The sequence below is a fragment of the Helianthus annuus genome, chromosome 9, assembly GCF_002127325.2.
Source record: "Helianthus annuus cultivar XRQ/B chromosome 9, HanXRQr2.0-SUNRISE, whole genome shotgun sequence".
Taxonomy (NCBI): domain Eukaryota; kingdom Viridiplantae; phylum Streptophyta; class Magnoliopsida; order Asterales; family Asteraceae; genus Helianthus; species Helianthus annuus.
Window position 1 is genome coordinate 154,695,876 of NC_035441.2, and position 24,654 is coordinate 154,720,529.

The following is a 24,654-nucleotide window of genomic DNA, read 5'->3' on the forward strand; positions in this document are numbered from 1 at the left end:
TAATAATAATAATAATAATAATAATAATAAGAATAATAATAAAAATAATAATAATAATAAATATCTTTCATGTAAAAAAAATTAAGCCATTTTTAACTCGTTTTTTATTCATTTACATTTTACTATTTTAGAAAGATATTTAATTTACATAAAATCTACTAGTTGCACCAGTAAAATCTACTAGCTATATAGTGTTATATAAATTAAATATCTATTTTACAAAAAAAAAACGAGTTAAAAAAAGGCTTAAATTTTTTTAGTTTTATCTAAAATACCTAGCTACATAGTTTTATCTAAAATACCTAGCAATATAGTTTTATGTAAATTAAATATCTTTTTAAAATAGTAAAATGTAAATGAACAAAAAAATGAGTTAAAAAAGGCTTAAATTTTTTTACATGAAAGATATTTATTATTATCAATCATTTCAATCCAAAATGGAAAACGAAAAATTAATTTACATAAAACTATATAGCTAGTAGATTTTATTTAAAAATCTATTTAAAAAAGTATTGGTGTAACAAGTAGATTTTATGTTAAATAAGAAATTTAATAAAAATATGAAAATAAAAAAAAATAAATAGAGTTTATGTTAATTAAGAGATATAATAAAATAATGAAAATAAAAAAATAATGAAAATAAAAAAATAAATAGATTTTGTAAAATTGATTTAAACTTAAATAAAATTAGGTGTTAGTACCCAAATGTGTTACATTGATAAACTTAAAAAAAATGCAAGGGTATTTTAGTCATTAATTAACTAATTTTGGTGTTAGTACCCAAAGGTGTTACAAAATTGAAACCATAGAACCTAAACCTGTTAAAAAAAGAAGTTAGTACCCAAAGACGAAATTATGTATAAATCACAGGACCCATTTGTGTAATTAACTCTTATTTTTTAAGCTATCTTAGTTTATTATAAAAACAAGTATTATGTTATAAAAATATATTATATGACTAAAAATAAAGAGTAAACTGCCATTTTGGTCCCTGTAGTTTTGGCACTTTTGCCATTTTAGTCAAAATCTCAAACTTTTTACATCCAAGGCCCTGTGGTTTGCATTTTGTTGTCATTTTAGTCCAAATTTCAAATTTGGCCAGATTCCTATAATTAAACCCCATATTTTGTCTTTATCCTAAGGGGTATTTTGGTCATTTAGATTTATTATAACTTAAATTTAATAAATAATAATGCCACTGCCAGAACTCTCTCCCTCTCTCTCTCATCTTTCTCACTCTGCTCTCTCTCTCTCTCTCTGAACTACCACCACACCACCCCCACCACCGTATCATCACCACCGCCACCGTAACACAACTGCGGTGGTTGAGGTGGCGCTAAACCCTAAGCCACCGACCCACGTTCACTTTCCTACGTCTCACCAAAACAACCCTAAAACACAACCTGTTCAACAAAATCACTTTCAGGATCTCTAAAGTCTAAACTAATCAATTGTACCTGCCAATGAAAGAAATCCCCCAAATCAAATCTCTAAAGTCTGACCTAATCAGTAGATATGGAAGAAACCCTAACAAAAACAAAATCTTTGACCTAATCGCCACCCATCACTGTTATTCTTCTTCACAACATCATCTCTGTCGTTGCGCCGGAAGACATCAGCACCTATCAAAGCGGTTGAAACACCATAACTTGCCGCCGATGACGGTAACCACCGCCGCCGTCAGATATGGGTGTAGATAAGGAGCCAACCCAGAAAGCCGCTAGCAGCGGCGGTGGTCAGGTGTCGGTGGGTTTTGATCAAGATTTGATTTTGTTTGTGGGTTTGTTTTTTAAGTTTGTGGGTGGTGTTGGCGGCAGTGGGATGGTGGTGGTGGTGGGGGTGGTGGTGGTAGTTCAAAGAGAGGGAGAGAGCAGAGTGAGAGACGGTGATGGGGTTAGGTTTATAAAGCGACTGGGGTTGTTTGAAGATGATGGCGGTGGTTGAGGTTGGGTGAGGTCCGGCAGCAGAAAGGGATGTGTGGTGATGACGTGTTGGCGGTGGTGGTGGTCTCAGGGGAAGGAGAAGGAGGTGGCGGTGGTGGTGGTTCTTGTGGCGGCAGAGAGGAGAGGAGGAGAGAGAGAGTGGTGATGGTGAGAAGAAGGGGGAGGAAGTGTGGCAGTGGTGGTGCTTCTTGTTGTTGTTGTTCTGGCAGTGCCATTATTATTTATTAAATTTAAGTTATAATAAATCTAAATGACCAAAATACCCCTGAGGATGAAGACGAAATATGGGGTTTAATTATGGGAATCTGGCCAAATTTGAAATTTGGACTAAAATGGCAACAAAATACAAACCACAGGGCCTTGGATGTAAAACGTTTGAGATTTGGACTAAAATGGCAAAAGTGCCCAAACCACATGGACCAAAATGACAGTTTACTCAAAAATAAAATATGATAAATAGCTACAGATATTAAAGTACAGAAATGATGAATAAAGTAAAGTATGATGAATAGCTACGGATATAAAAGTACGGAAAGAATGAATAAAGTAAAGTATTAGAATTTCAGAAATCATGGTTTAATAGACAAAATACGATAAACGACGTACAAATACAATCCTTTCTTATTATTAAGCAAAAGAGTAATATAAGATAAAGACATACAAATGCAACCTTTCTTATAATTAAGCAAAAAATAATATAACATAAACGACATACAAATAGACCCCTCTTTCATTATTTGCCTTACAATATGACATGTTTCCACGATGGTGGGGTACGGAGATGTCTATGAAAGTATGAATCGCTGCATTGTTTGAAGTTTTGTTTTAGATTTGACCGTTCAACGGCTCCAATCATTATTTATGGCTTCATTGTTTGTTTTGGATACAGGTGGACAAATAAATTACTTGTTTTGGATACAAGTGGACTTCAAATTGTAATGATAAAAACTTTATCCATTTTTTATATTTAGTTATGTAGTGTGAGTTTTATTGGAAAACACTAAAAAAGTAGGGAAAAGTGGGGAACTGACTCAAACGAACTCTGCTTGGACTCATTCCAGCGGCATTGGAACCGGCTCGTCGAACCATAACTAGGATCTCTTAACCCTAAATCCTAAATCATAACCCCTAAACCCTAAATATATTAGGGTTTAGCTTTAACGTTTAGCTTTAGGGTTTAGGGTTTAGTTTTAGAGCTTAGGGATGTTGGGATTGAACCCTTCCAAAGGAACAGATAATGAAAGCCAAAACTGGATCAGAGCAGTGGATCCAGAATAAGCAGATGTTTGGTTGCAAGTCTCTCCCCTTGAAAGTGGTTTCAACATCTGCTGACCTCCTATCTGCTGATCATGCAAACTGCTGACTCACAACTGCTGATCAAGTCAAAGTCTGATTGAAGAACTAAAGCTCTGCTACTCAATCTACTGCCATGGTTCAAGCACTGCTGATCATGACAAGTACTGCTGGGTTCACAGCAGTGGAAGGATGCAGCAGCAGTTTATCTCTGTTTTATGTATTGAAATGTAATATCAGTATTTAGCATAGCAGTGTTTGTATAGATCAGAGGTTAGAGTTTGTTAGGAGGTTAGATGTCACTTTCATGGTAACGTCAGCTTAGATGCTCAGTGGTTTGCAAGTGCCTATAAATAGAACAGTACTCTGTACTGTTCTGTTTAGCTCTTTTACCATCTTCTTCCTGCACGAACAAACACTGAGCTCGGGCTGAGGGGGAGTTTGCGAATCATACATGCATTGTAATCAGAGTTTAAAAATAAATTTAATCATTTGATTCTGTGTTAAAAATGTATGATTGAAAGCATTTCTTCTGTTTGATTGTGAAAAGTTTACTTCCATTTAAATTCCGCTGCACTACTCTTTCATTTGTTCATCTAAATTCAAACACAAATCACAATCAATCCAAACTCAGATCCTAACAATTGGTATCAGAGCTTGGACAGTCAAATTTGATTTAACAATCATTTTGACGTAAATAGTTCAGCTCAAAATTGTTGATACTGATAGTTTGTTCGTTGTGTTGAAAAACAGAGTAAGGTTTAATCACCGATAAAGTTGATTAATCAGTACCTGTAAAACAACTAGGATGTCGTCACAGTCTCAAGATGATAAGAATAACATTGGCTCGCTTTTTAAACCTCCTATGCTTAAAAGAAATGAATACAACATCTGGGAGAGAAGGATGTGTCACATCCTTGCTCAATAGAACACTGGATGTTGGAGGTCTGTTGTTTTCGGTCCTCATGTTCCTATGGTGCCAAGTGCTAAGGACACCAAAAAGTTCATTCCTAAACCAACTGAAAATTATACTGAATCTGATTTTCAGAAGTTCGAACTGGATGCCAAAGCATTTAGCATCATAGCCTCTGCATTGCCCAATGAAAGCTATGCTGGGCTGCTACACTGTAACAATGCCAAGGAATTATGGGATGCATTGAAGGAACAATTTGGGGGGACAGAAGAGGTTATCGAAAACAACAGGGAAATTCTGAATCAGCAGTATGAAACATTTTGTCACATCAAAGGGGAATCACTAACCTAACAATTTGAACGTTTCAGTTGGCTCATCAGTGAACTAAGGCTTGTTAAGGTTACATTTCCAAATGCAACCCAAAATAGCAGGTTCCTTAGATCACTGCCAGAAAAATGGGACACAATTGCTTTTGTCACCAGAAATTCAGCTGAGTTCAAAGATCTGACCCTGACCCAACTCCATGGTAGACTCCTGACCTATGAAATGGAGTTAAACCAGAAAAGGAAGTTACAAGAGTCTGGTAAAGTTGCCGATGACTATTCATTTGGCAGCACAGCTCTGTTTGGTCAGGAAGAATCTGGTAGCAGCAGTAAGGATCAGAGTTATGATCACTTTATTGACATAACTGTTCGGGGTAATTTTAACAACTCTGATTCTCACTCTGCAAATTATGCTTTCACTGCAAATACTGAAAACCAGATGTCAGACAATTTGTGCTTTGAGCTGAATGATTTGCAACATTTTGATCCCACTGACTTAGAAGAGATGGACATCTTGCATCAATTGGCTTTGCTTAGTGTTAGAACAAGCAAATTCTACAAAAGAACAGGGAGAAAATTCCCAGGACTTCATGGGAATTTAAGGGTGGGGTTGGATAAATCAAAAATCAAGTGTTTCAAGTGTAATAGGCTAGGTCATTTTGCTAGGGAATGTAGGAGTCAAACCACTGGTCCCATAATCACTCACCCTGGCTCAAACCCTAGACCACAATAACAAAACACTGTGCACTATACCCAATATGTCCCTGCAGCACATGTTAACACTGCTCATTATGCTGCTACCCCTGTGCCTGTGCATTATGTTCAATCCACTGTTCCACAAATTCAGTATGTTCAAGCCCCTGTTCCTCAGGCACAAGTGCAACCTGCTGCACCTCAACAAGCTGCTTCAACAATGACACAACCAGATCAGCAAAGCTTTTTCACACAAGGCTTTGTTGATTGGAGCAGCATGCCTGATGAACTTGGTGATGAAAATTTTGCACTCTATGCTTCTAATGATACTTTTGATGATGAATTTTGTTTGATGGCATTAGAGTCAATACCAGAAGGGGTTGAAACTGAAGGCGAACAACTAAGTGCTGAAACAGTGGATGAAGTTGCTGAAGCAGTGGTTACTGCAGTTGCTGGTGAACTACTGCTGGGAGAAAATTCAGAAACCCTGCTTGAACCACTGTCTGACCCTTGGTCCAAAGAAGACAAAAAGGAAGAAGAAAAGAAGAAAGCTAGTGAGGAAGAAGTTAGAGCTGATGAAGAAGGTGATCATCAATGTGACTGTGCCATGATAGCTGCTGCTAAGGGAGCTTCTGCATGCTTAGATAGTTTTTGGTATGTAGATAGTGGAGGCTCCAGGCACATGACAGGATGTAAAGCCCTTCTTCAAGATTTCAAAATTCATGGAGGGGGTGATATATCCTTTGGTAATAATAGTAAAGGAAAGGTTCTGGGGTCTGGTACAGTAAAGTCTGGAAATGTAAAATTTGAAAATGTCAATCTTATTGACAATCTAAAATTCAACCTCCTGAGTGTATCTCAAATGAGTGATAAACGGTTTGGCTCATTCTTCACAAAGGATTGTTGTAGGATTGTTGGACCAGAAATGGTTAGTAAGATTGAAGCAATAATCAAGAAAGGCACAACAAAACTTGTTGCTCAAAGAAGTGGCAATGTTTATGTTGTTGACATGTCAAGAGAGTGTCCTAGAGCTGATGCCTGTCTGTTCTCAGCTGCCTCTAACAAAGAGACAGAGCCATGGCACAAAAGACTGGGACACACAAATCTCAAAACAATAAATGAAATTTCAAAAAATGGCTTAGTGAGAGGCTTACCACAAAAAATGTTTTCATGTCCTGAACACTGTGTTTCCTGTTTAAAAGGAAAACAGCATAAAAGCTCTTTTAAGCCCATTGAAGAGTCCAAAACAACCCAGTGTTTGCAAATGCTGCACATGGATTTGTTTGGCCCAGTGCAAGTCATGAGTCTCAAAAAGAAGAGATATTGCTTGGTTATTGTTGATGACTTCTCTAGGTTTACATGGACCTTCTTTTTACACTCAAAAGATGAGACTGCAGGCATTTTGCAAGACTTTGTGACACAGGTTGAAAAGCAATTTGACCTTCCAGTAAAAGTCTTCAGGAGTGACAATGGCACAGAATTCAAAAATAAGGAGTTGGATGCCTTTTGTGTGAAGAAAGGGATTGTAAGGCAGTACAACATCCCTAGAACACCAGAGCAAAATGGGGTTGTTGAAAGAAAGAACAGAACATTGATTAAGGCTGCCAGAACCATACTTGCAGATTCAGGTTTGCCATTAACTTTTTGGGCAGAGGCAGTAAACACTTCTTGCTATGTCCAAAACAGAGTTTTGATCAACCCTAGGCACAAAAAGACTGCTTATGAAATTCTGTATAAAATAAAGCCATTAATCTCATATTTCAAAGTTTTTGGTTGCCCATGTTTCATTCTAAACTTAAAAGATTCTATCTCAAAGTTTGCAGCCAAAATTGATATGGGATACCACCTGGGATACTCAACCACTGCTAAGGCCTACAAACTGTTTAATACACGGACCAAAGCAGTGGAAGAGACTTTGAATGTAAAGTTCAATGAACTTTCATCAATGAAAATCCCTGCAAATCCTGCAGAATTGTTTGATCTTGAAAAATTCACTTTTGAAAATACTGCTGTCAAGACTAACAGTGCAGGTCCATCAGAAGATTCATCACCAGACTATGGATATGAGATCATCATTCCTCAAAAGTCTGCTTCAATAGGGAGAGCATCAGCTGTTCAAAACAGTTGTCAAAGCTCAACCACTGCTACCTCAACAGTTGTTGACCAAAGTAGCCTTTAACCACTGCTTCCACCTCATCAAACACTGCTGACAAAAGTCCTCAAACAGTGGATCAAAGTCAGCAGGTGTCCACACCTTTACCCCCTATGCCACCACCTTTTGAAGCCACTGCTGGGTCATCAAAGTCACCAGCAGTGGTTAGCTCAGATGATATACATCTGCAGCCCTCACCACTCAATGCCATTGTTCCATACCAAGGAGAGCTTATCTTCTTGAAATCTCATCCACCAGATCAAATCATTGGCAACATCAATGAAGGGGTGCTCACAAGAAAGCAGTCCCAAAACATTTGTCTTTTTGCAGGTTTTCTATCACTCCATCAGCCAGTCAAGTACCAAGAGGCACTGAAAGACAACAGCTGGGTAGAAGCAATGCAAGAGGAGCTCCAACAGTTTAGAAGACAACAAGTATGGGAGCTTGTTCCATTGCCAGAGGGTGTGAGTCCTATTGGCACAAAATGGGTCTTCAAAAATAAAACTGATGAAAGGGGTATTGTTGTCAAGAATAAAGCCAGGCTTGTGGTTCAAGGTTTCAGACAAGAAGAGGGCATTGACTATGATGAAACATTTGCCCCTATAGCAAGACTTGAAGCTATCAGACTGTTTCTGGCCTTTGCTGTCAACCACAACATCAAGGTGTATCAAATGGATATCAAATGTGCATTTCTCTATGGTAAGATTCAAGAGGAGGTTTACGTTTGTCAACCTCCAGGTTTTGAGGATCCATTTAATCCAGATCATGTCTACAAGCTAAATAAAGATTTGTATGGCTTGAAACAAGCACCAAGGGCCTGGTATGAAACTCTGTCCACCTTTTTACTTTCCATTGGTTTCACCAGAGGCAGGATTGATAAAACACTGTTTTTAAAATGGAGAGGGAATGATTTGATGATTGTCTAGATTTATGTGGATGACATCATTTTTGGAAGCACATGTAATAAAATGTGTGAAGAGTTCAGGCATCTCATGACAGCTGAGTTTGAAATGAGTGCAATGGGTGAACTCCAGTGCTTTCTTGGTCTCCAAGTAAGGCAGCTGCAAAATGGTACTTTCATCCATTAAGGCAAATATGCCAAAGAACTTTTAAAGAAATTTGATATGGATGATTGTAAGCCATGTAGTACACCCATTGCAACCAATAAATTGGTCATGTCTGAAGAAAAGGATGATTTGGTTGATCAGACCTTATATAGAAGCATGATTGGGTCCTTATTGTACCTAACTGCATCTAGACCAGACATCATGTTTGCAACATGTGTCTGTGCAAGATCCCAATCAGCCCCAAGAAAGTCAAACCTTATTGCTGTAAAAAGGATATTCAGATACCTCAAAGGTGCTCCCACACTTGGTATCTGGTATCCAGCTGATGGTAAAATTGAGCTTTCAGGTTTCTCAGATAGTGACTTTGCTGGATGTGATAAAACAAGGAAGTCCACTTCAGGAGGGTGCCAATTCCTAGGCAATTGCTTAGTGTCCTGGCAAAGCAAAAAGCAAGCAGCTGTTTCCACATCCACTGCTGAGGCAGAATATATAGCTGCTGCAAGCTGTACAGCCCTACTGCTCTGGCTTCAAAATCAGTTACTGGATTTTGGTATCACTGCCTTGAAGACACCACTTATGTTGGACAGCCAGGCAGCAGAAAATATCATCAAAAATCCAGTTTCCCATTCAACCACCAAACACATCGACATCAGACATCACTTTGTGAGGGATTGCTATGAAAAAGGTTTGATTTCTCTGCATCATGTTCCAACTAAGGATCAGCTGGCAGATGTGCTAACCAAAGCATTAGACACATCCACCTTTGAAAGCTTGATCTCTAGGATTGGCATGCTAAACATGGAATAACAGGTAAAATCCTGTTTTTCTATGAATAAAAGCATTAAAATGTTTTCAGAAAATCAAAAATCCATCCTTAAAAATAGCTAAAAATGAATTTTTCATTAAAATCCTAAAAGTCTGCCATAACCACTGATGGGTTCAAAAGTCTGTCCACTGCTGAAAGTCATCCCCTGTTCTCATTTTCCTTTGATAAGCACTGATGTTCAAAATCAGTGTTGTATCCACTGCTGAGCTATCTACTGATAGTTAAAAGCAGCCACTGTTCTCCATTATCATTACAACTACTGTCTTCACCAGTTGTTTTCACAAAATGTACTGTTCAAAAGTACTATCCTTCATTTCACCAGGGGATGGCATGCGGACAGTACATAGTGGTCAGACCTTTTGTAACCGCTGCCACGTCAGCATTCACTTTTCCTCTATAAAACCTCTTTTCAAAGCCCAAACAGGGTTTCACTGTCGAATTGAATTCTTATAAATTTTCTTCTCAAAGCAGTTTCCAATCCATTCCATCAAATTTCTTCACAAAATCATTTTCGATCCTCATCATCAAAATGACAAAATCGAAATCATCCGCAAAATCTTCCAAAGGGGCCTCTCAAAAGGCTACCTCCACAGAAATCCCACACAAACCGTCTCATAATCTACTGGGTCTTCTCACAAAACCCGGCAACATCGATACATTTGATTCCATCCTCGATATAATCAACGCATCAAAGTATAAAACTTTGTTAACCGTTGATGCACCCATTTACCTGCAAACTCAGAGAGAGTTTTGGAAAAATTATACCCTTGAAAAACAAGGTGAAAATGTCATAGCCATTAACTCTACTCTGCAGAAAAAGGCAGTTCAAAATTGACTTCATTGAGAGAGGGTATGCAGACACAATGATGAAGAGGGATACCTTACAAAAAGATTTCTTCCCTCCTGCAACAAGATTTTTATTCCATACCCTTCTCATGTGTGTTTCAAATAAAACCACCTCTTTTAATGAAATACCAATGAAAATTCAAAACTTGGGATATGCTATTTTACAAGAAGAAAATTTTAACTATTCCAAGGTAATTTTCAATGATTTGGTTAAAAATGTTGAAACAAAATCATTCTTACTGTTTCCAAGATTTTTAAGTTATTATTTTGAGAAAAAATTCAGTAAGGATGATATTGCGGTAATAAACCAAGGTGACTCTTTTCAGATAAACAGCTTAACTGCTGAAACATTTACAAGAATGTCAACACCTTGCAAAACACAAGCAGAGGTGCCTGAGCAGACTTTAGCAGCAAACACTGCTCTCAGGCATCTGCTGCTGAGCCCACTGCTCAAGGTGATCAAGGTAGCAAAACAATTGCCTTGAAACCCACACCTACAATCACCAAAAAGCCAAAGAAAAAGAAAAATCAAAAATCCCCAAAACCTACCAAAAAGGCATCTCTGGAGGATGAGATACCAGAGCAACTGCCTGTGACAACACAAAAGTCACAACAAACCACTGCTGCTTCTTCCTCACAGCAGTTGGTAAAAATATCTCAACCCATACCTGAGCTCCTCCTGTCTCTTCACAAAAAGAACAGGTTGTACAAATAGGGTCACCACATCATGATGCTCTGGAAGCACTCGTTTCCATCATCCACAGCCCAATGCCCGGGGCAATTCCGCTTTCTAAACCTACCTTCACATCCCTAATTCCACCTAATACCAAACTACTGTTGGATGCAATTGATCTGAACCTGGCACAAACCAGTCCTTCTCAATCACCTGTCCATGAGAATATACCTCAACAAAAGACTGGGCCTGATGTATCAGTCTTTGCTAACCCACCAACACAACCTGAGGAGGTTACACCCCTTGTGTTACAAGTAACTCTTGGTGGTAATCCAAGTGAAGCAGCCACTATGTCACCCCCCCAATTTCCACGTGTCACCGGTGGGCCCGGTGTGGGGTACAGTGACGTAGTTGGCATCGTCATAGACAATCAACACAATATAATAATGCACAGCGGAAGCAGAATAGAAACATTTCAACTTTTAAATAAAGCGTAATAATAAATATCACAGTAGTTGAAATGGATCCACAGGCGGATCAATAAAATAAGATAAAATAATAGTTCAACAGATAAATGTCGTCCGAGTTTGCGAGACTATTGTGGACGCTCTCTAGGAAACAGCCAGCCTATTTCCGTATAGTACCTGCACTTAATCTTTTGGGAAAAATACGTCAGTTTACACTGGTAAATACAAATCGACTGACTCATTTTGAAAATGATTGAAAATTTATTTAAATGCACAAGGCATAAATATTCTTATTAACTTGGGATAATTATATAATATAAACTTGTGAACGAATTACATGCACTTATATCTCTGGTGGCCCGGGATCTACTGTCCGGGCTAGAGATTTAATTGACACACCACATCAAAGAGTTATACACGACGGGTGTACGCCTACACCCCGTGCTCTGGTCGTGGCCATCTCGTAAGATAATGCCAAGGATATCCGGGACATGGTCAAAAACCCCCCAAAGCCTTTTAAGTAAGACAAAACTGTTTAAACGAAGTCGCACAAGCTATTCAAGACTGAACACCTATAAGGAGCAGGACTTGTGCGCCCGATCAAGCGGTATTTTAAATACCGTACCCCAAGCCCGTATAGGGAAAATAAGTCAAAATGCATTTACCTGAGCAAGTATAAGTCACAAACGAATAGTGTTGGTAGCTTTTACCGGGCTCCCTAATCTGGAACAAAGGTTTATAATTAACCTATTAGATTCCTAACGGGTCTTTTATTTAAGCCTAAGCTTTGACCGGTTAGTTTTAGGAATGATGCGGTTTACGCACGATTAAGCGAAAGACCGGATAGAATGTGATTTAGGCCCGACAAGTTTGAATACTTGTATAATATGGGTATACTAAATACATTCTGGATTTTGAAATAAAAATGATATCGTTTGACCCGTTTCGGTCAATTTACGCAAACTAGTTACGTAAACCGAACCGAACGCGAAAAGGGCGATACAGGTAGCCAAATGATTCAAATGCAAGTTCCCTGAGATAATATGCTTAAAATATGATGTTATATCAGTAAGTTATATTCTATATTGCCCGGGATAATTTTAAACTCAATTTATGCCTTAGAAGGGCATTTTGGTCATTTAAAATATAATAAAAGGATAAAATTTGAAATCTGAGTTTCGGGTCTGGATCATACAGTAAATATACTTAATATAACATATTATATCAGTAGGGTATGACCCATATACCAAATTTATCATTTAAAACCAAACTATGCACCGTAGGGGCAATTTAGTAATTTCACAAGGGCTAAAAATGCCAAAACTGGAAACCTGAGTTCAAAATATCATACTTACTGTTATTATATGAAAATATGTGATTTACATCAGTAGGTATAAGTTTTATAGGTTTAAAACAAGTACAACGCTTACTATGCGCTTAAAACGCTAAAAATACGATTTAAGGGCGTTTTCGGGTTTTCACAGTAAATCTGAGATTTTTATATTTCCAGAAGTCTTATAATAATTTATTCATCATACAAAATCAGTAGAAAAAGGTTTCGGGTCAAACGGATGTGTAAAACTCCTTTTATAGCTAAAACGGTCAAAACCGACATAAGCCGAAATGACTAGGTGATCTAGGATCCGTTCAGCCAAAAATTAATTAAAAATCACCAAAATTCCCAGAATATTATATTACATCTGTTGGTAAAAAGTTTTATACCAAAACGTGGCCAGAAATGGGTTCTACGCGAAAAGGACCGTTTATGTAAATTTATAATATAGTTTTACGCTAATGGCCATAACTCACAATCTGGACCACCAACTGATCCGAAACTTTCGGTGCAAGTTTATATAATATAAATAAAGATTTCTATCCTTTCACTTTTCCAAAAATCCCGTTTTAAATCAAAAAGGGCAAAATAGTCAACTTTATGCATAAACCGGAAACAAGCATTCGAATAGGCTAAGCATAGACTCAATCAAGGAAAATTCCAGAAAGTTTAACTAAAATAAAAGTAGTCAAAAATACTATCCAATACAGATCTTGAACATGCATGTACGAATCCGAATCGATAGTCTACGAAATAATCGTTTTACAAGACTTTCGGTTCCGATTCGTGGCTATACTATAGATTGTCGAGTGGATGATGATTAAAACACATTTATATATATATTACAAGTTGTTTTCAATGATCAATCAGGTTGCATGTCATCTATATCATTAATCATGTCATCTTTCATCAAAATCGTTTCTGTTGACTTTTTAGAACCATGTTTGACTCGACATTAAGCATGCATGTAGTGGGAATCAGTTAGTACCCTTTAGAGGGTTTGTTTCCCACATAAATACCAATCTATAACAAGTTTCAATTCGAGAAATTACTGAAAGAAATCCGTTTAATCAGAAAGTCAAAGGTTATGAACACCCAGTTTGACTTTTACTAATAATCAAAGCATAAACGGATTTGAGAACGAATTGAATGCTTACAAGAGTCCTATAGATGTTAAATGATCACTAGGAGTCGGCCTTGTTGATCAGAAAAGCTCCAGAAAGCTTGCCTTGAGAGTTCTTGAGAGAATGTGTTCTTGAGCACTTTGGTTACTATGAAATATGATCAAGAATTGATCAATAATCTGATTTAAATCAGAATTTTTGAGGCTCCTGTAGTTGTAGCCATGCAAGGTTTGCTATTGGTTGAATTGGAGGCAGAAACCAGCTGTAACACACTTGAATTCGGACCCAAATAACTGAAAAAACGAATTCTGCATCTGGGCCTGGGTCGCGGCCCGCGTAAGCCAGTCCAGGCGGGCCGCCTGGCCTTTGTTGCTGTCAAACTTTGCCACATTTTGGCAGTTTTGGTCCCTGTCTTCGCGATTAATGTTTCGGCTACTTTTCTCGATCCGTAAACCCCCAAACTTGGTTTTTATGGACCTTAGGACTTTTACCAACATGGTAATGCCCTCGGATAACTTTGCGCTCAACCGAAAAGCCCTGAATTCGACGTTGACGCTTTTAGTCCCTTAAGTACGGTTTTGGCCATAACTTTCTCATACGTTGACGAAACTTCATGAAATTTTTACCACATATTCTAGTGAGTATATTTTAGCTTCTCAAAGCTTCGGGTCTGCCAAAAGTTCACTCAGAGGTATAAGTTAAACATGTTGACACTTTTGGCCCCTATAGTTTGCAATACTTCACTTTTGTGCAATTTCCGCGTCGTATGATCCATGAACCATCCGTTAAAGGTTATAAACATTATGTGGGGTTATCATAGAGCCTATTTATCCATTGTTGACACTTTGGACCCTTACGTTCCATAGTTTTCACTGTTTGTCATTTTTAGTCCCTCTAAAGTATGTTTTCACATAACGGAACCTTATGACACGTGTCAAGACATTATTGGCCGAAATTTTTCGAGGTGTTACATCCTCACCCCCTTAAAAGAAATCTCGACCCCGAGATTTATTCAAACAAATGGGGATATTTTTCTTTCATCGTGGATTCCACTTCCCACGTGTATTCGGGGCCTCTACGGGCATCCCATTTGACCTTAACTATAGGCACTTGCTTCCTTCGAAGCTTCTTTACCTGTCGATCCTCGATCGACAAAGGTTTTTCAACAAACTTTAGACTTTCGTCTATGTGTATATCTGTATGCGGTATAACCAGTGAATCGTCAGCGCAACACTTTTTCAAATTACAGATATGGAACACATTATGAATGGCACTAAGCTCTTCAGGCAAATTTAACTTATAAGCGACTGCCCCGACACGTTCGATTATCTCGAAAGGTCCTATGTATCTCGGGCTTAGCTTGCCTTTCTTTCCAAATCGCATTACACCTTTCCAAGGTGATACCTTAAGCAACACTTTTTCACCCACATCGAAGTGAAAATCCTTGCGCTTAGGATCCGCATAACTCTTCTGCCTATCCCTGGCAGCTTTCATACGATCACGGATCTGAACGATCTTGTCTGTCGTCTCAAAGACGATATCTGGTCCAGACAACTGGACATCTCCAACTTCTGCCCAACAAATGGGCGATCTACACTTTCTACCGTATAGGGCCTCAAAAGGCGCAGCCTTTATGCTGGAATGGTAGCTATTGTTGTAGGAGAATTCAATCAGTGGTAGGTGCTTATCCCAACTACCACCTAAGTCGATCGTACATGCACGAAGCATGTCTTCCAGGGTTTGAATAGTACGCTCACTCTGACCATCAGTCTGAGGATGGTAAGCCGTACTAAAATTCAAACGAGTGCCCAACGATTGTTGGAAACTCTTCCAAAAATGTGACGTATATCTAGTATCTCTATCAGAGATAATAGATATAGGTATACCATGTAGCGCTACTATCTTATCGACGTATAATTGAGCTAACATATCTGAGCTATACGTCTCTTTGATGGGTAGAAAATGAGCTGACTTAGTCAATCTGTCAACTATGACCCATATGGTATCATTTCCCTTTTTCGTCTTTGGCAACTTGGTGATGAAATCCATTGTCACCATTTCCCACTTCCATTTGGGAATTTCAGGTTGCTGAAGCAAACCTGACGGCTTCTGATGCTCAGCCTTGACTTGCGCACAAGTCAAACATTTGGCCACGTACTCGGCCACGGACTTTTTCAAACCAATCCACCAGTAGTTTGATTTCAAATCCTGGTACATCTTATCAGCTCCAGGATGAACTGAGTATTTAGAGCTGTGGGCTTCCTGGAGGATAACATCCCGAAGTCCTCCATATACCGGAACCCATATTCGTCCGTTTAGACGTAGCATTCCATCTTTGTCGTGGGATAACTGCTCCTCAGTTACTCCCAACTTTTCTGCAGGATAGTTAGCTTCCAGCACAGCTTCCTTCTGTGCAGCTAACACCCTTTCATTCAGACTATTCCTTATCTCAATGCGCTTGGCATTGATTTTGATCGGTTTAACCCTTTCCTTTCTACTTAAGGCGTCGGCAACCACATTTGCCTTGCCTGGATGGTATCTTATCTCACAGTCATAATCATTGAGAGTTTCCATCCATCGCCTTTGACGCATGTTCAATTCCTTCTGATTGAACAAATGCTGAAGACTCTTGTGATCCGAATAAATTATGCACTTGGTTCCATACAAGTAATGTCTCCATAACTTCAAAGCAAATACAACCGCACCCAATTCCAAATCGTGGGTGGTGTAGTTCTTTTCGTGCACCTTTAGCTGTCGAGAAGCGTAGGCAATGACTTTGCCTTTCTGCATGAGTACACAACCCATGCCCGTATGTGATGCATCACAATACACCACAAATTCGTCTATACCCTCGGGCAATGTCAACACTGGTGCATTGCTCAGCTTCTGCTTCAGAATGTCAAAGGATTCCTGCTGCTTAGGGCCCCAATCAAACTTAGTCTTCTTACGGGTCAATGAGGTTAGGGGCGCAGCAATCCTTGAGAAGTTCTCGATGAATCTCCTATAATATCCTGCCAATCCGAGGAAACTGCGAATCTCGGTAGGCGTCTTCGGCTCCTGCCAATTCATGATTGCATCGACCTTAGCGGGATCTACTTGGATACCACGCTCGCTAACAACATGTCCAAGGAACTGGACTTCACGAAGCCAAAATTCACACTTCGAGAATTTGGCATAAAGCTTCTCTTGATTTAGAAGTTTGAGAATACAACGAAGGTGTTTCTCATGGTCAGCTTGGCTCTCCGAGTAGATAAGAATGTCGTCAATAAAGACGATGACGAATTTATCTAAATAGGGTTTACAGACGCGATTCATGAGGTCCATGAACGCGGCTGGTGCGTTTGTGAGCCCAAACGGCATCACTAGGAACTCGTAATGTCCATAACGAGTCCTAAACGCGGTCTTGTGTACGTCTTCATCCTTGACCTTCAACTGATGATAACCTGACCTGAGGTCGATCTTGGAGAAGTAACTTGCTCCTTGTAACTGATCGAACAGATCGTCGATCCTGGGTAACGGATACCTATTCTTGATAGTGACTTTGTTAAGCTCACGGTAATCGATGCACAGACGCATCGAACCATCCTTCTTTTTGACGAACAAGATTGGCGCTCCCCAAGGAGATGAGCTAGGTCTAATAAAACCTTTAGCTAATAGATCATCCAACTGCGTCCTCAACTCCTTCATCTCCGTTGGTGCCAATCTGTATGGTGCTCTTGCTACAGGTGCAGTGCCTGGAATGATATCTATCCGAAACTCTACTTGTCTATCCGGTGGCAATCCGGGTAGTTCTTCAGGAAACACTTCAGGATATTCCGAGATAACAGGAATATCTTCAATCTTCGGCTTCGGCTCATCAATGGTAACTTGTGCCATATAAATGACACATCCCTTCTGCATGCACCTGGATGCCTTGAGCATGGACACTTGCTCCGGCAATCCATGCTGGGTATCTCCTTGAATAGTAAGTGACTCACCAGACGGAGTCTTAACTATTACTTGCTTTCTGTTGCACAGAATCTGGGCTTGGTTACTTGACAACCAATCCATGCCTATTACTATGTCGAATCCAGCTAACTTAAAGGGAAGCAAGGATAACGGGAAGGAATGATTCCTAATGGATATAACACATCCATCTAGAACAGTCGAGGCGGTTTCTATGGTTCCATCGGCTAGTTCCACCTCATATTTCACACTTAAGGTTTTAACAGGAAGGTTCAACAGTTTACAAAACTTATTATCTACAAACGACTTATCAGCTCCGGAATCAAACAAAACTCTAGCAAAAATATCGTTTACAAGAAACGTACCGGTAATGACGTTATCGTCAAGGACTGCTTCCTTTGCGTCCATTTTGAAGACTCTCGCATTAGTCTTCTTCCCTTCCTCGGCCTTCTTCGCAAACTTTGGACAGTTGGGCCGAATGTGCCCTTTCTCGTTGCAACCAAAACAAGTTGCATCCTTCATTTTCTTGCAATCCACAGCTTTATGATCTGTGGACTTGCAGATTCCACATCGTTTCTCTGAAGACTGGGATTTTGTTTCTAACCGACACCTCCCAAAGTGGTGTCTCCTACAAATCTTGCATCTGGGTTTCTCACCCGACTGATGATCACTTTTCCTAGACCCCGACCCTTTCTTGTGGTCGTTGTTCCCTCTATGTCGTTTCTCAGACCTTCGTGAGGTGTCATCCTCACGTTTCCGTTTGTTCTCCTCAGAGCTCTTCATGGCTCTCAATCTAACCACGTCTTGAGTGAGGGAGAGGGATAGATCTGCTACTGATCTAAATGTTGTAGGTCTTGAAGCTTTAACACTCGCCTTTATTTCCGGTGCCAGACCCCCGATAAATCGAGCAATCCTACGCGGCTCCGGGGTCACCAAGTAAGGCACTAAACGAGACAGCGTGTTGAACGTAGTAAGATACGTTTGACAATCGAGGTTCTTCATGACTAAGGACACGAAATCCGATTCAATTCGCTCGACCTCGTGCTGCGGACAGAAGTTTTCTCTAATCAGGGCCACAAACTGTTCCCATGACAAACCGTACAGTGTGGCCTTACCGGCAGCTTGTAGGAGTGACCTCCACCATGCTAACGCATCTCCTTTGAATGACTGGGACACGTACTTAACGACGTCCCTATCAGCACACCCGCTGATATCAACTACAGTGTCCATCTCGTCGATCCACGTCATACAATCGACGGCTCCTTTTTCCCCAGTGAAATCTCTGGGCTTGCAAGATACAAAGTATTTGTACGTACAGGACCTGCTGTACGTGTCACGTTTCAGTTCAATCTCCTGCTTTGGGACGCTGCTGTGGTTGGAGGAATGATTATCATCCTCAGCTTTCTTCGGCTCACTCTTTTTAGACGGCGGCTTACTATGAGCCCCAGAATGAGTCTTAGCTTTGACATGCGTCACTGAGCGGGTTCTACTCTGAGTACCACTGGATTCTCTGAACTGCCTATCCATAGCCTTGGCGACAGCATTATCAATCAGTGCTTGCAATTCTGCACCGGTAACGTGAATCTTTGCATTATCTGAGCGTTCCCCAGAATGACTGTTGGTTTCTTCCGATTTGGCCATCGTAGCTTTAAGCTACAATAAAGGACAAGGTCTAATTTAGAACCTAACAGTATTATCGTCCTAGACGATTTATTAACCATGGTATCAAAAACCTTAGCAGTTAATTTACTATATTTCATTCAGGCTCTTATTAGCAATCAAGGAATGAAAATATATATATTGGCACCATAGGCCTAGTCACAAGGACAATCACTAAATTATAAATTTAGATTTTTATAGGATTATAAATTGCATAATTAAACAAATAATCCTTTACTAGACAGAGAGTCATAAACCACAACTGTCATTATATAACATAGTTATAACCCGTAGGTATCAAGCCATTAATAGACTTGTGTACAGATAAAATCTGTAGATATTTCTTTACTAGGCAGGGAGTCATAAACCACAACTGCCACTATATGACATAGTCATAACCCGTAGGTATCAAGTCATTAACAGACTTGTGTACAGATAAAATCTGTAGATATTTTATTAAAAAGGGTGGCTTGTGTGATTTTACAGATCACGCTTGGCCAGGAATGTTAACATGTTCTCAGATGTTAACAGGGAGTTGAATCCTTTCAACCAGGTTTTACCATCAGGGCCAGGCCTGTTAATAAGGCATTCAGGCTAGGTTATACCTTACTAAGATTCTTTTAAAATGGCAAATCAAATAAAAATTGATATTTTCCATTATTTTAATATTATTCATGCATACAAATAAAATGATAAATTCAAATTAACCATTTAAATTTCCAATAAAATACCAGTACATAATTGCCCTAAACGGGACTTTGAAATAACATAACTAGCATGAATAACATGCCCGCGCAGGGGCTAAACAAGTACAGCAATAACAAAATAAAATAAAACAAACCCACGCAGGGGTTAACAGGATAACATACCCACGCAAGGGTAGAGAAAGATAGATATACCCACGCAGGGGTAGAGTACTGGAATAAATGTCCACGCAGGGACATGAGTACATGGAATGATAATCGAAGGATTCAACGATCCTTCTTGCTCTTACCCTTGAGCAAATCGAATACCTTCTTAAACATGCCACTGGTGCGTCGGCGATCCTCCCGCATATTGTGCTGAAACTCGCGTCGCATGCTATCAATCCCCTGCAGGATCTCCTGGACCTGCGGCGGCGACATCATAGGCGCCGGTGGTGGTGGCTGGTAGTGCTGCGGTTGCGGCGGCTGGTAAGGCTGCGGCTGCGGTGGCTGCTGGTAACCCGGAGGGTAACCAAAAGTAGATGGGCCAGCAACCCAAGGGTCTCCAAGTGGACCACTATGTGGGAGTGAGCTGTAGTTCACAGCTTGCCAATAAGGGTCTCCCGTGTAATCATAACCCTGAGGGAATACCTGCTCGAACGGGTTGAACTGAGCGGCACTAGCATAAGCCGGAATCGGCTCTCCAAAATTCTGCGGCGGCAGAGGCGGGATCGGGACAGAAGTAACCTCCGATACGGGATGCTGAGACTCCCCTGTCTCAGACTCCCCGGGTAGAGACGTGTAGCGGCTGCTACTAACACGTGGAGGGGTGCCTATGCGAATCCCTCCGCGCGTAGACATGCGCGCGTTCCTCCTTGGCCTCTGAGGCGGAGGAGGTAAGACTGGTGGCGGCGGTGGTGACGGAGTGACCACGTCACGCCACAGGGCCTCAGATAGGTCCTGCGGTAGAGGCGGCTGCTGCTGGAGCTGCTGCTGCTGCGAGTGGTGCTGTGAGTGCACCGGTGAACCATGGAGCGATTGAAGCATCGGAGTACCATGGAGTGATTGAAGCATAGGAGAGTTGTGGCTAGGGGTGAAGTACCAATCATGCTGCTTGAACCTCTCCTGGAAGCTGTCCACACCATTAAATGGTGATCCTGTGTATGGCGACCCATCCGATATCTCAATCGGGTGGTTTGGTGTACCTGATGGTGGGAGCGAAGGGTCCGTCTCCTCATCTACGTCCATCTCGTGACCACCAGAAAAGTGGTCCTCCTGTCCAAGTGGGTTATGGCCCACTGGCTCCTCCACATAAGCATTAGGGTTATACAAACCCTGGTAGGCTGGCGCTGGGTACTGCTGTGGTGACTGGTGCAACGGTATGTATGATCCAAGCGAATCATGGGGCCCGTTCTCCGAATGGGGCCCGAACGAGTGGGGTAATGACGGAGAAGTGCTCGCGGAAACCGAATGCCTAGCAGGCTCGGCAAAAGACCTCCAAAGGTCGTTGGCGGCTGTGTTGTGTGTAGCAGATGGAGCTCGTCTATGTGAGGGACCAGCCTCATGATCATGGGATGTAGGAAATCCTCCACGACCTCTCATCCTTGGCGGCATCCTGATCCTGTCAAAAATCAAACAAGTTGCACAACATATATATGAGACAATGCATAATAATAAAAATAAATTAAACGAAATGTTGAACATTTCCTAAGTTCTTTGTCTAGACTCGAAAATCGAGGAATGTGCAATTGTGTAACTGAGATTAAACACGTTAGGATAGTGTTTAATTCACTCAGCGTTGGCTCTGATACCAACCTGTCACCCCCCCCAATTTCCACGTGTCACCGGTGGGCCCGGTGTGGGGTACAGTGACGTAGTTGGCATCGTCATAGACAATCAACACAATATAATAATGCACAGCGGAAGCAGAATAGAAACATTTCAACTTTTAAATAAAGCGTAATAATAAATATCACAGTAGTTGAAATGGATCCACAGGCGGATCAATAAAATAAGATAAAATAATAGTTCAACAGATAAATGTCGTCCGAGTTTGCGAGACTATTGTGGACGCTCTCTAGGAAACAGCCAGCCTATTTCCGTATAGTACCTGCACTTAATCTTTTGGGAAAAATACGTCAGTTTACACTGGTAAATACAAATCGACTGACTCATTTTGAAAATGATTGAAAATTTATTTAAATGCACAAGGCATAAATATTCTTATTAACTTGGGATAATTATATAATATAAACTTGTGAACGAATTACATGCACTTATATCTCTGGTGGCCCGGGATCTACTGTCCGGGCTAGAGATTTAATTGACACACCACATCAAAGAGTTATACACGACGGGTGTACGCCTACACCCCGTGCTCTGGTCGTGGCCATCTCGTAAGATAATGCCAAGGATATCCGGGACATGGTCAAAAACCCCCCAAAGCCTTTTAAGTAAGACAAAACTGTTTAAACGAAGTCGCACAAGCTATTCAAGACTGAACACCTATAAGGAGCAGGACTTGTGCGCCCGATCAAGCGGTATTTTAAATACCGTACCCCAAGCCCGTATAGGGAAAATAAGTCAAAATGCATTTACCTGAGCAAGTATAAGTCACAAACGAATAGTGTTGGTAGCTTTTACCGGGCTCCCTAATCTGGAACAAAGGTTTATAATTAACCTATTAGATTCCTAACGGGTCTTTTATTTAAGCCTAAGCTTTGACCGGTTAGTTTTAGGAATGATGCGGTTTACGCACGATTAAGCGAAAGACCGGATAGAATGTGATTTAGGCCCGACAAGTTTGAATACTTGTATAATATGGGTATACTAAATACATTCTGGATTTTGAAATAAAAATGATATCGTTTGACCCGTTTCGGTCAATTTACGCAAACTAGTTACGTAAACCGAACCGAACGCGAAAAGGGCGATACAGGTAGCCAAATGATTCAAATGCAAGTTCCCTGAGATAATATGCTTAAAATATGATGTTATATCAGTAAGTTATGTTCTATATTGCCCGGGATAATTTTAAACTCAATTTATGCCTTAGAAGGGCATTTTGGTCATTTAAAATATAATAAAAGGATAAAATTTGAAATCTGAGTTTCGGGTCTGGATCATACAGTAAATATACTTAATATAACATATTATATCAGTAGGGTATGACCCATATACCAAATTTATCATTTAAAACCAAACTATGCACCGTAGGGGCAATTTAGTAATTTCACAAGGGCTAAAAATGCCAAAACTGGAAACCTGAGTTCAAAATATCATACTTACTGTTATTATATGAAAATATGTGATTTACATCAGTAGGTATAAGTTTTATAGGTTTAAAACAAGTACAACGCTTACTATGCGCTTAAAACGCTAAAAATACGATTTAAGGGCGTTTTCGGGTTTTCACAGTAAATCTGAGATTTTTATATTTCCAGAAGTCTTATAATAATTTATTCATCATACAAAATCAGTAGAAAAAGGTTTCGGGTCAAACGGATGTGTAAAACTCCTTTTATAGCTAAAACGGTCAAAACCGACATAAGCCGAAATGACTAGGTGATCTAGGATCCGTTCAGCCAAAAATTAATTAAAAATCACCAAAATTCCCAGAATATTATATTACATCTGTTGGTAAAAAGTTTTATACCAAAACGTGGCCAGAAATGGGTTCTACGCGAAAAGGACCGTTTATGTAAATTTATAATATAGTTTTACGCTAATGGCCATAACTCACAATCTGGACCACCAACTGATCCGAAACTTTCGGTGCAAGTTTATATAATATAAATAAAGATTTCTATCCTTTCACTTTTCCAAAAATCCCGTTTTAAATCAAAAAGGGCAAAATAGTCAACTTTATGCATAAACCGGAAACAAGCATTCGAATAGGCTAAGCATAGACTCAATCAAGGAAAATTCCAGAAAGTTTAACTAAAATAAAAGTAGTCAAAAATACTATCCAATACAGATCTTGAACATGCATGTACGAATCCGAATCGATAGTCTACGAAATAATCGTTTTACAAGACTTTCGGTTCCGATTCGTGGCTATACTATAGATTGTCGAGTGGATGATGATTAAAACACATTTATATATATATTACAAGTTGTTTTCAATGATCAATCAGGTTGCATGTCATCTATATCATTAATCATGTCATCTTTCATCAAAATCGTTTCTGTTGACTTTTTAGAACCATGTTTGACTCGACATTAAGCATGCATGTAGTGGGAATCAGTTAGTACCCTTTAGAGGGTTTGTTTCCCACATAAATACCAATCTATAACAAGTTTCAATTCGAGAAATTACTGAAAGAAATCCGTTTAATCAGAAAGTCAAAGGTTATGAACACCCAGTTTGACTTTTACTAATAATCAAAGCATAAACGGATTTGAGAACGAATTGAATGCTTACAAGAGTCCTATAGATGTTAAATGATCACTAGGAGTCGGCCTTGTTGATCAGAAAAGCTCCAGAAAGCTTGCCTTGAGAGTTCTTGAGAGAATGTGTTCTTGAGCACTTTGGTTACTATGAAATATGATCAAGAATTGATCAATAATCTGATTTAAATCAGAATTTTTGAGGCTCCTGTAGTTGTAGCCATGCAAGGTTTGCTATTGGTTGAATTGGAGGCAGAAACCAGCTGTAACACACTTGAATTCGGACCCAAATAACTGAAAAAACGAATTCTGCATCTGGGCCTGG

The 24,654-nt window shown here is 39.8% G+C and overlaps 1 protein-coding gene across 1 annotated transcript in view; it reads left to right on the forward strand.

Moving 5' to 3' along the window:
• Window positions 1–1,973: 1,973 nt before the first annotated feature.
• Window positions 1,974–24,654, forward strand: part of LOC118481807 (loricrin-like) — a 35,695-nt gene continuing 13,014 nt past the window's right edge. The window contains exon 1 of the mRNA XM_035977085.1: window positions 1,974–2,090. Coding sequence (XP_035832978.1) covers window positions 1,974–2,090 — 117 coding nt within the window. The remainder of the gene's footprint in view (window positions 2,091–24,654) is intronic.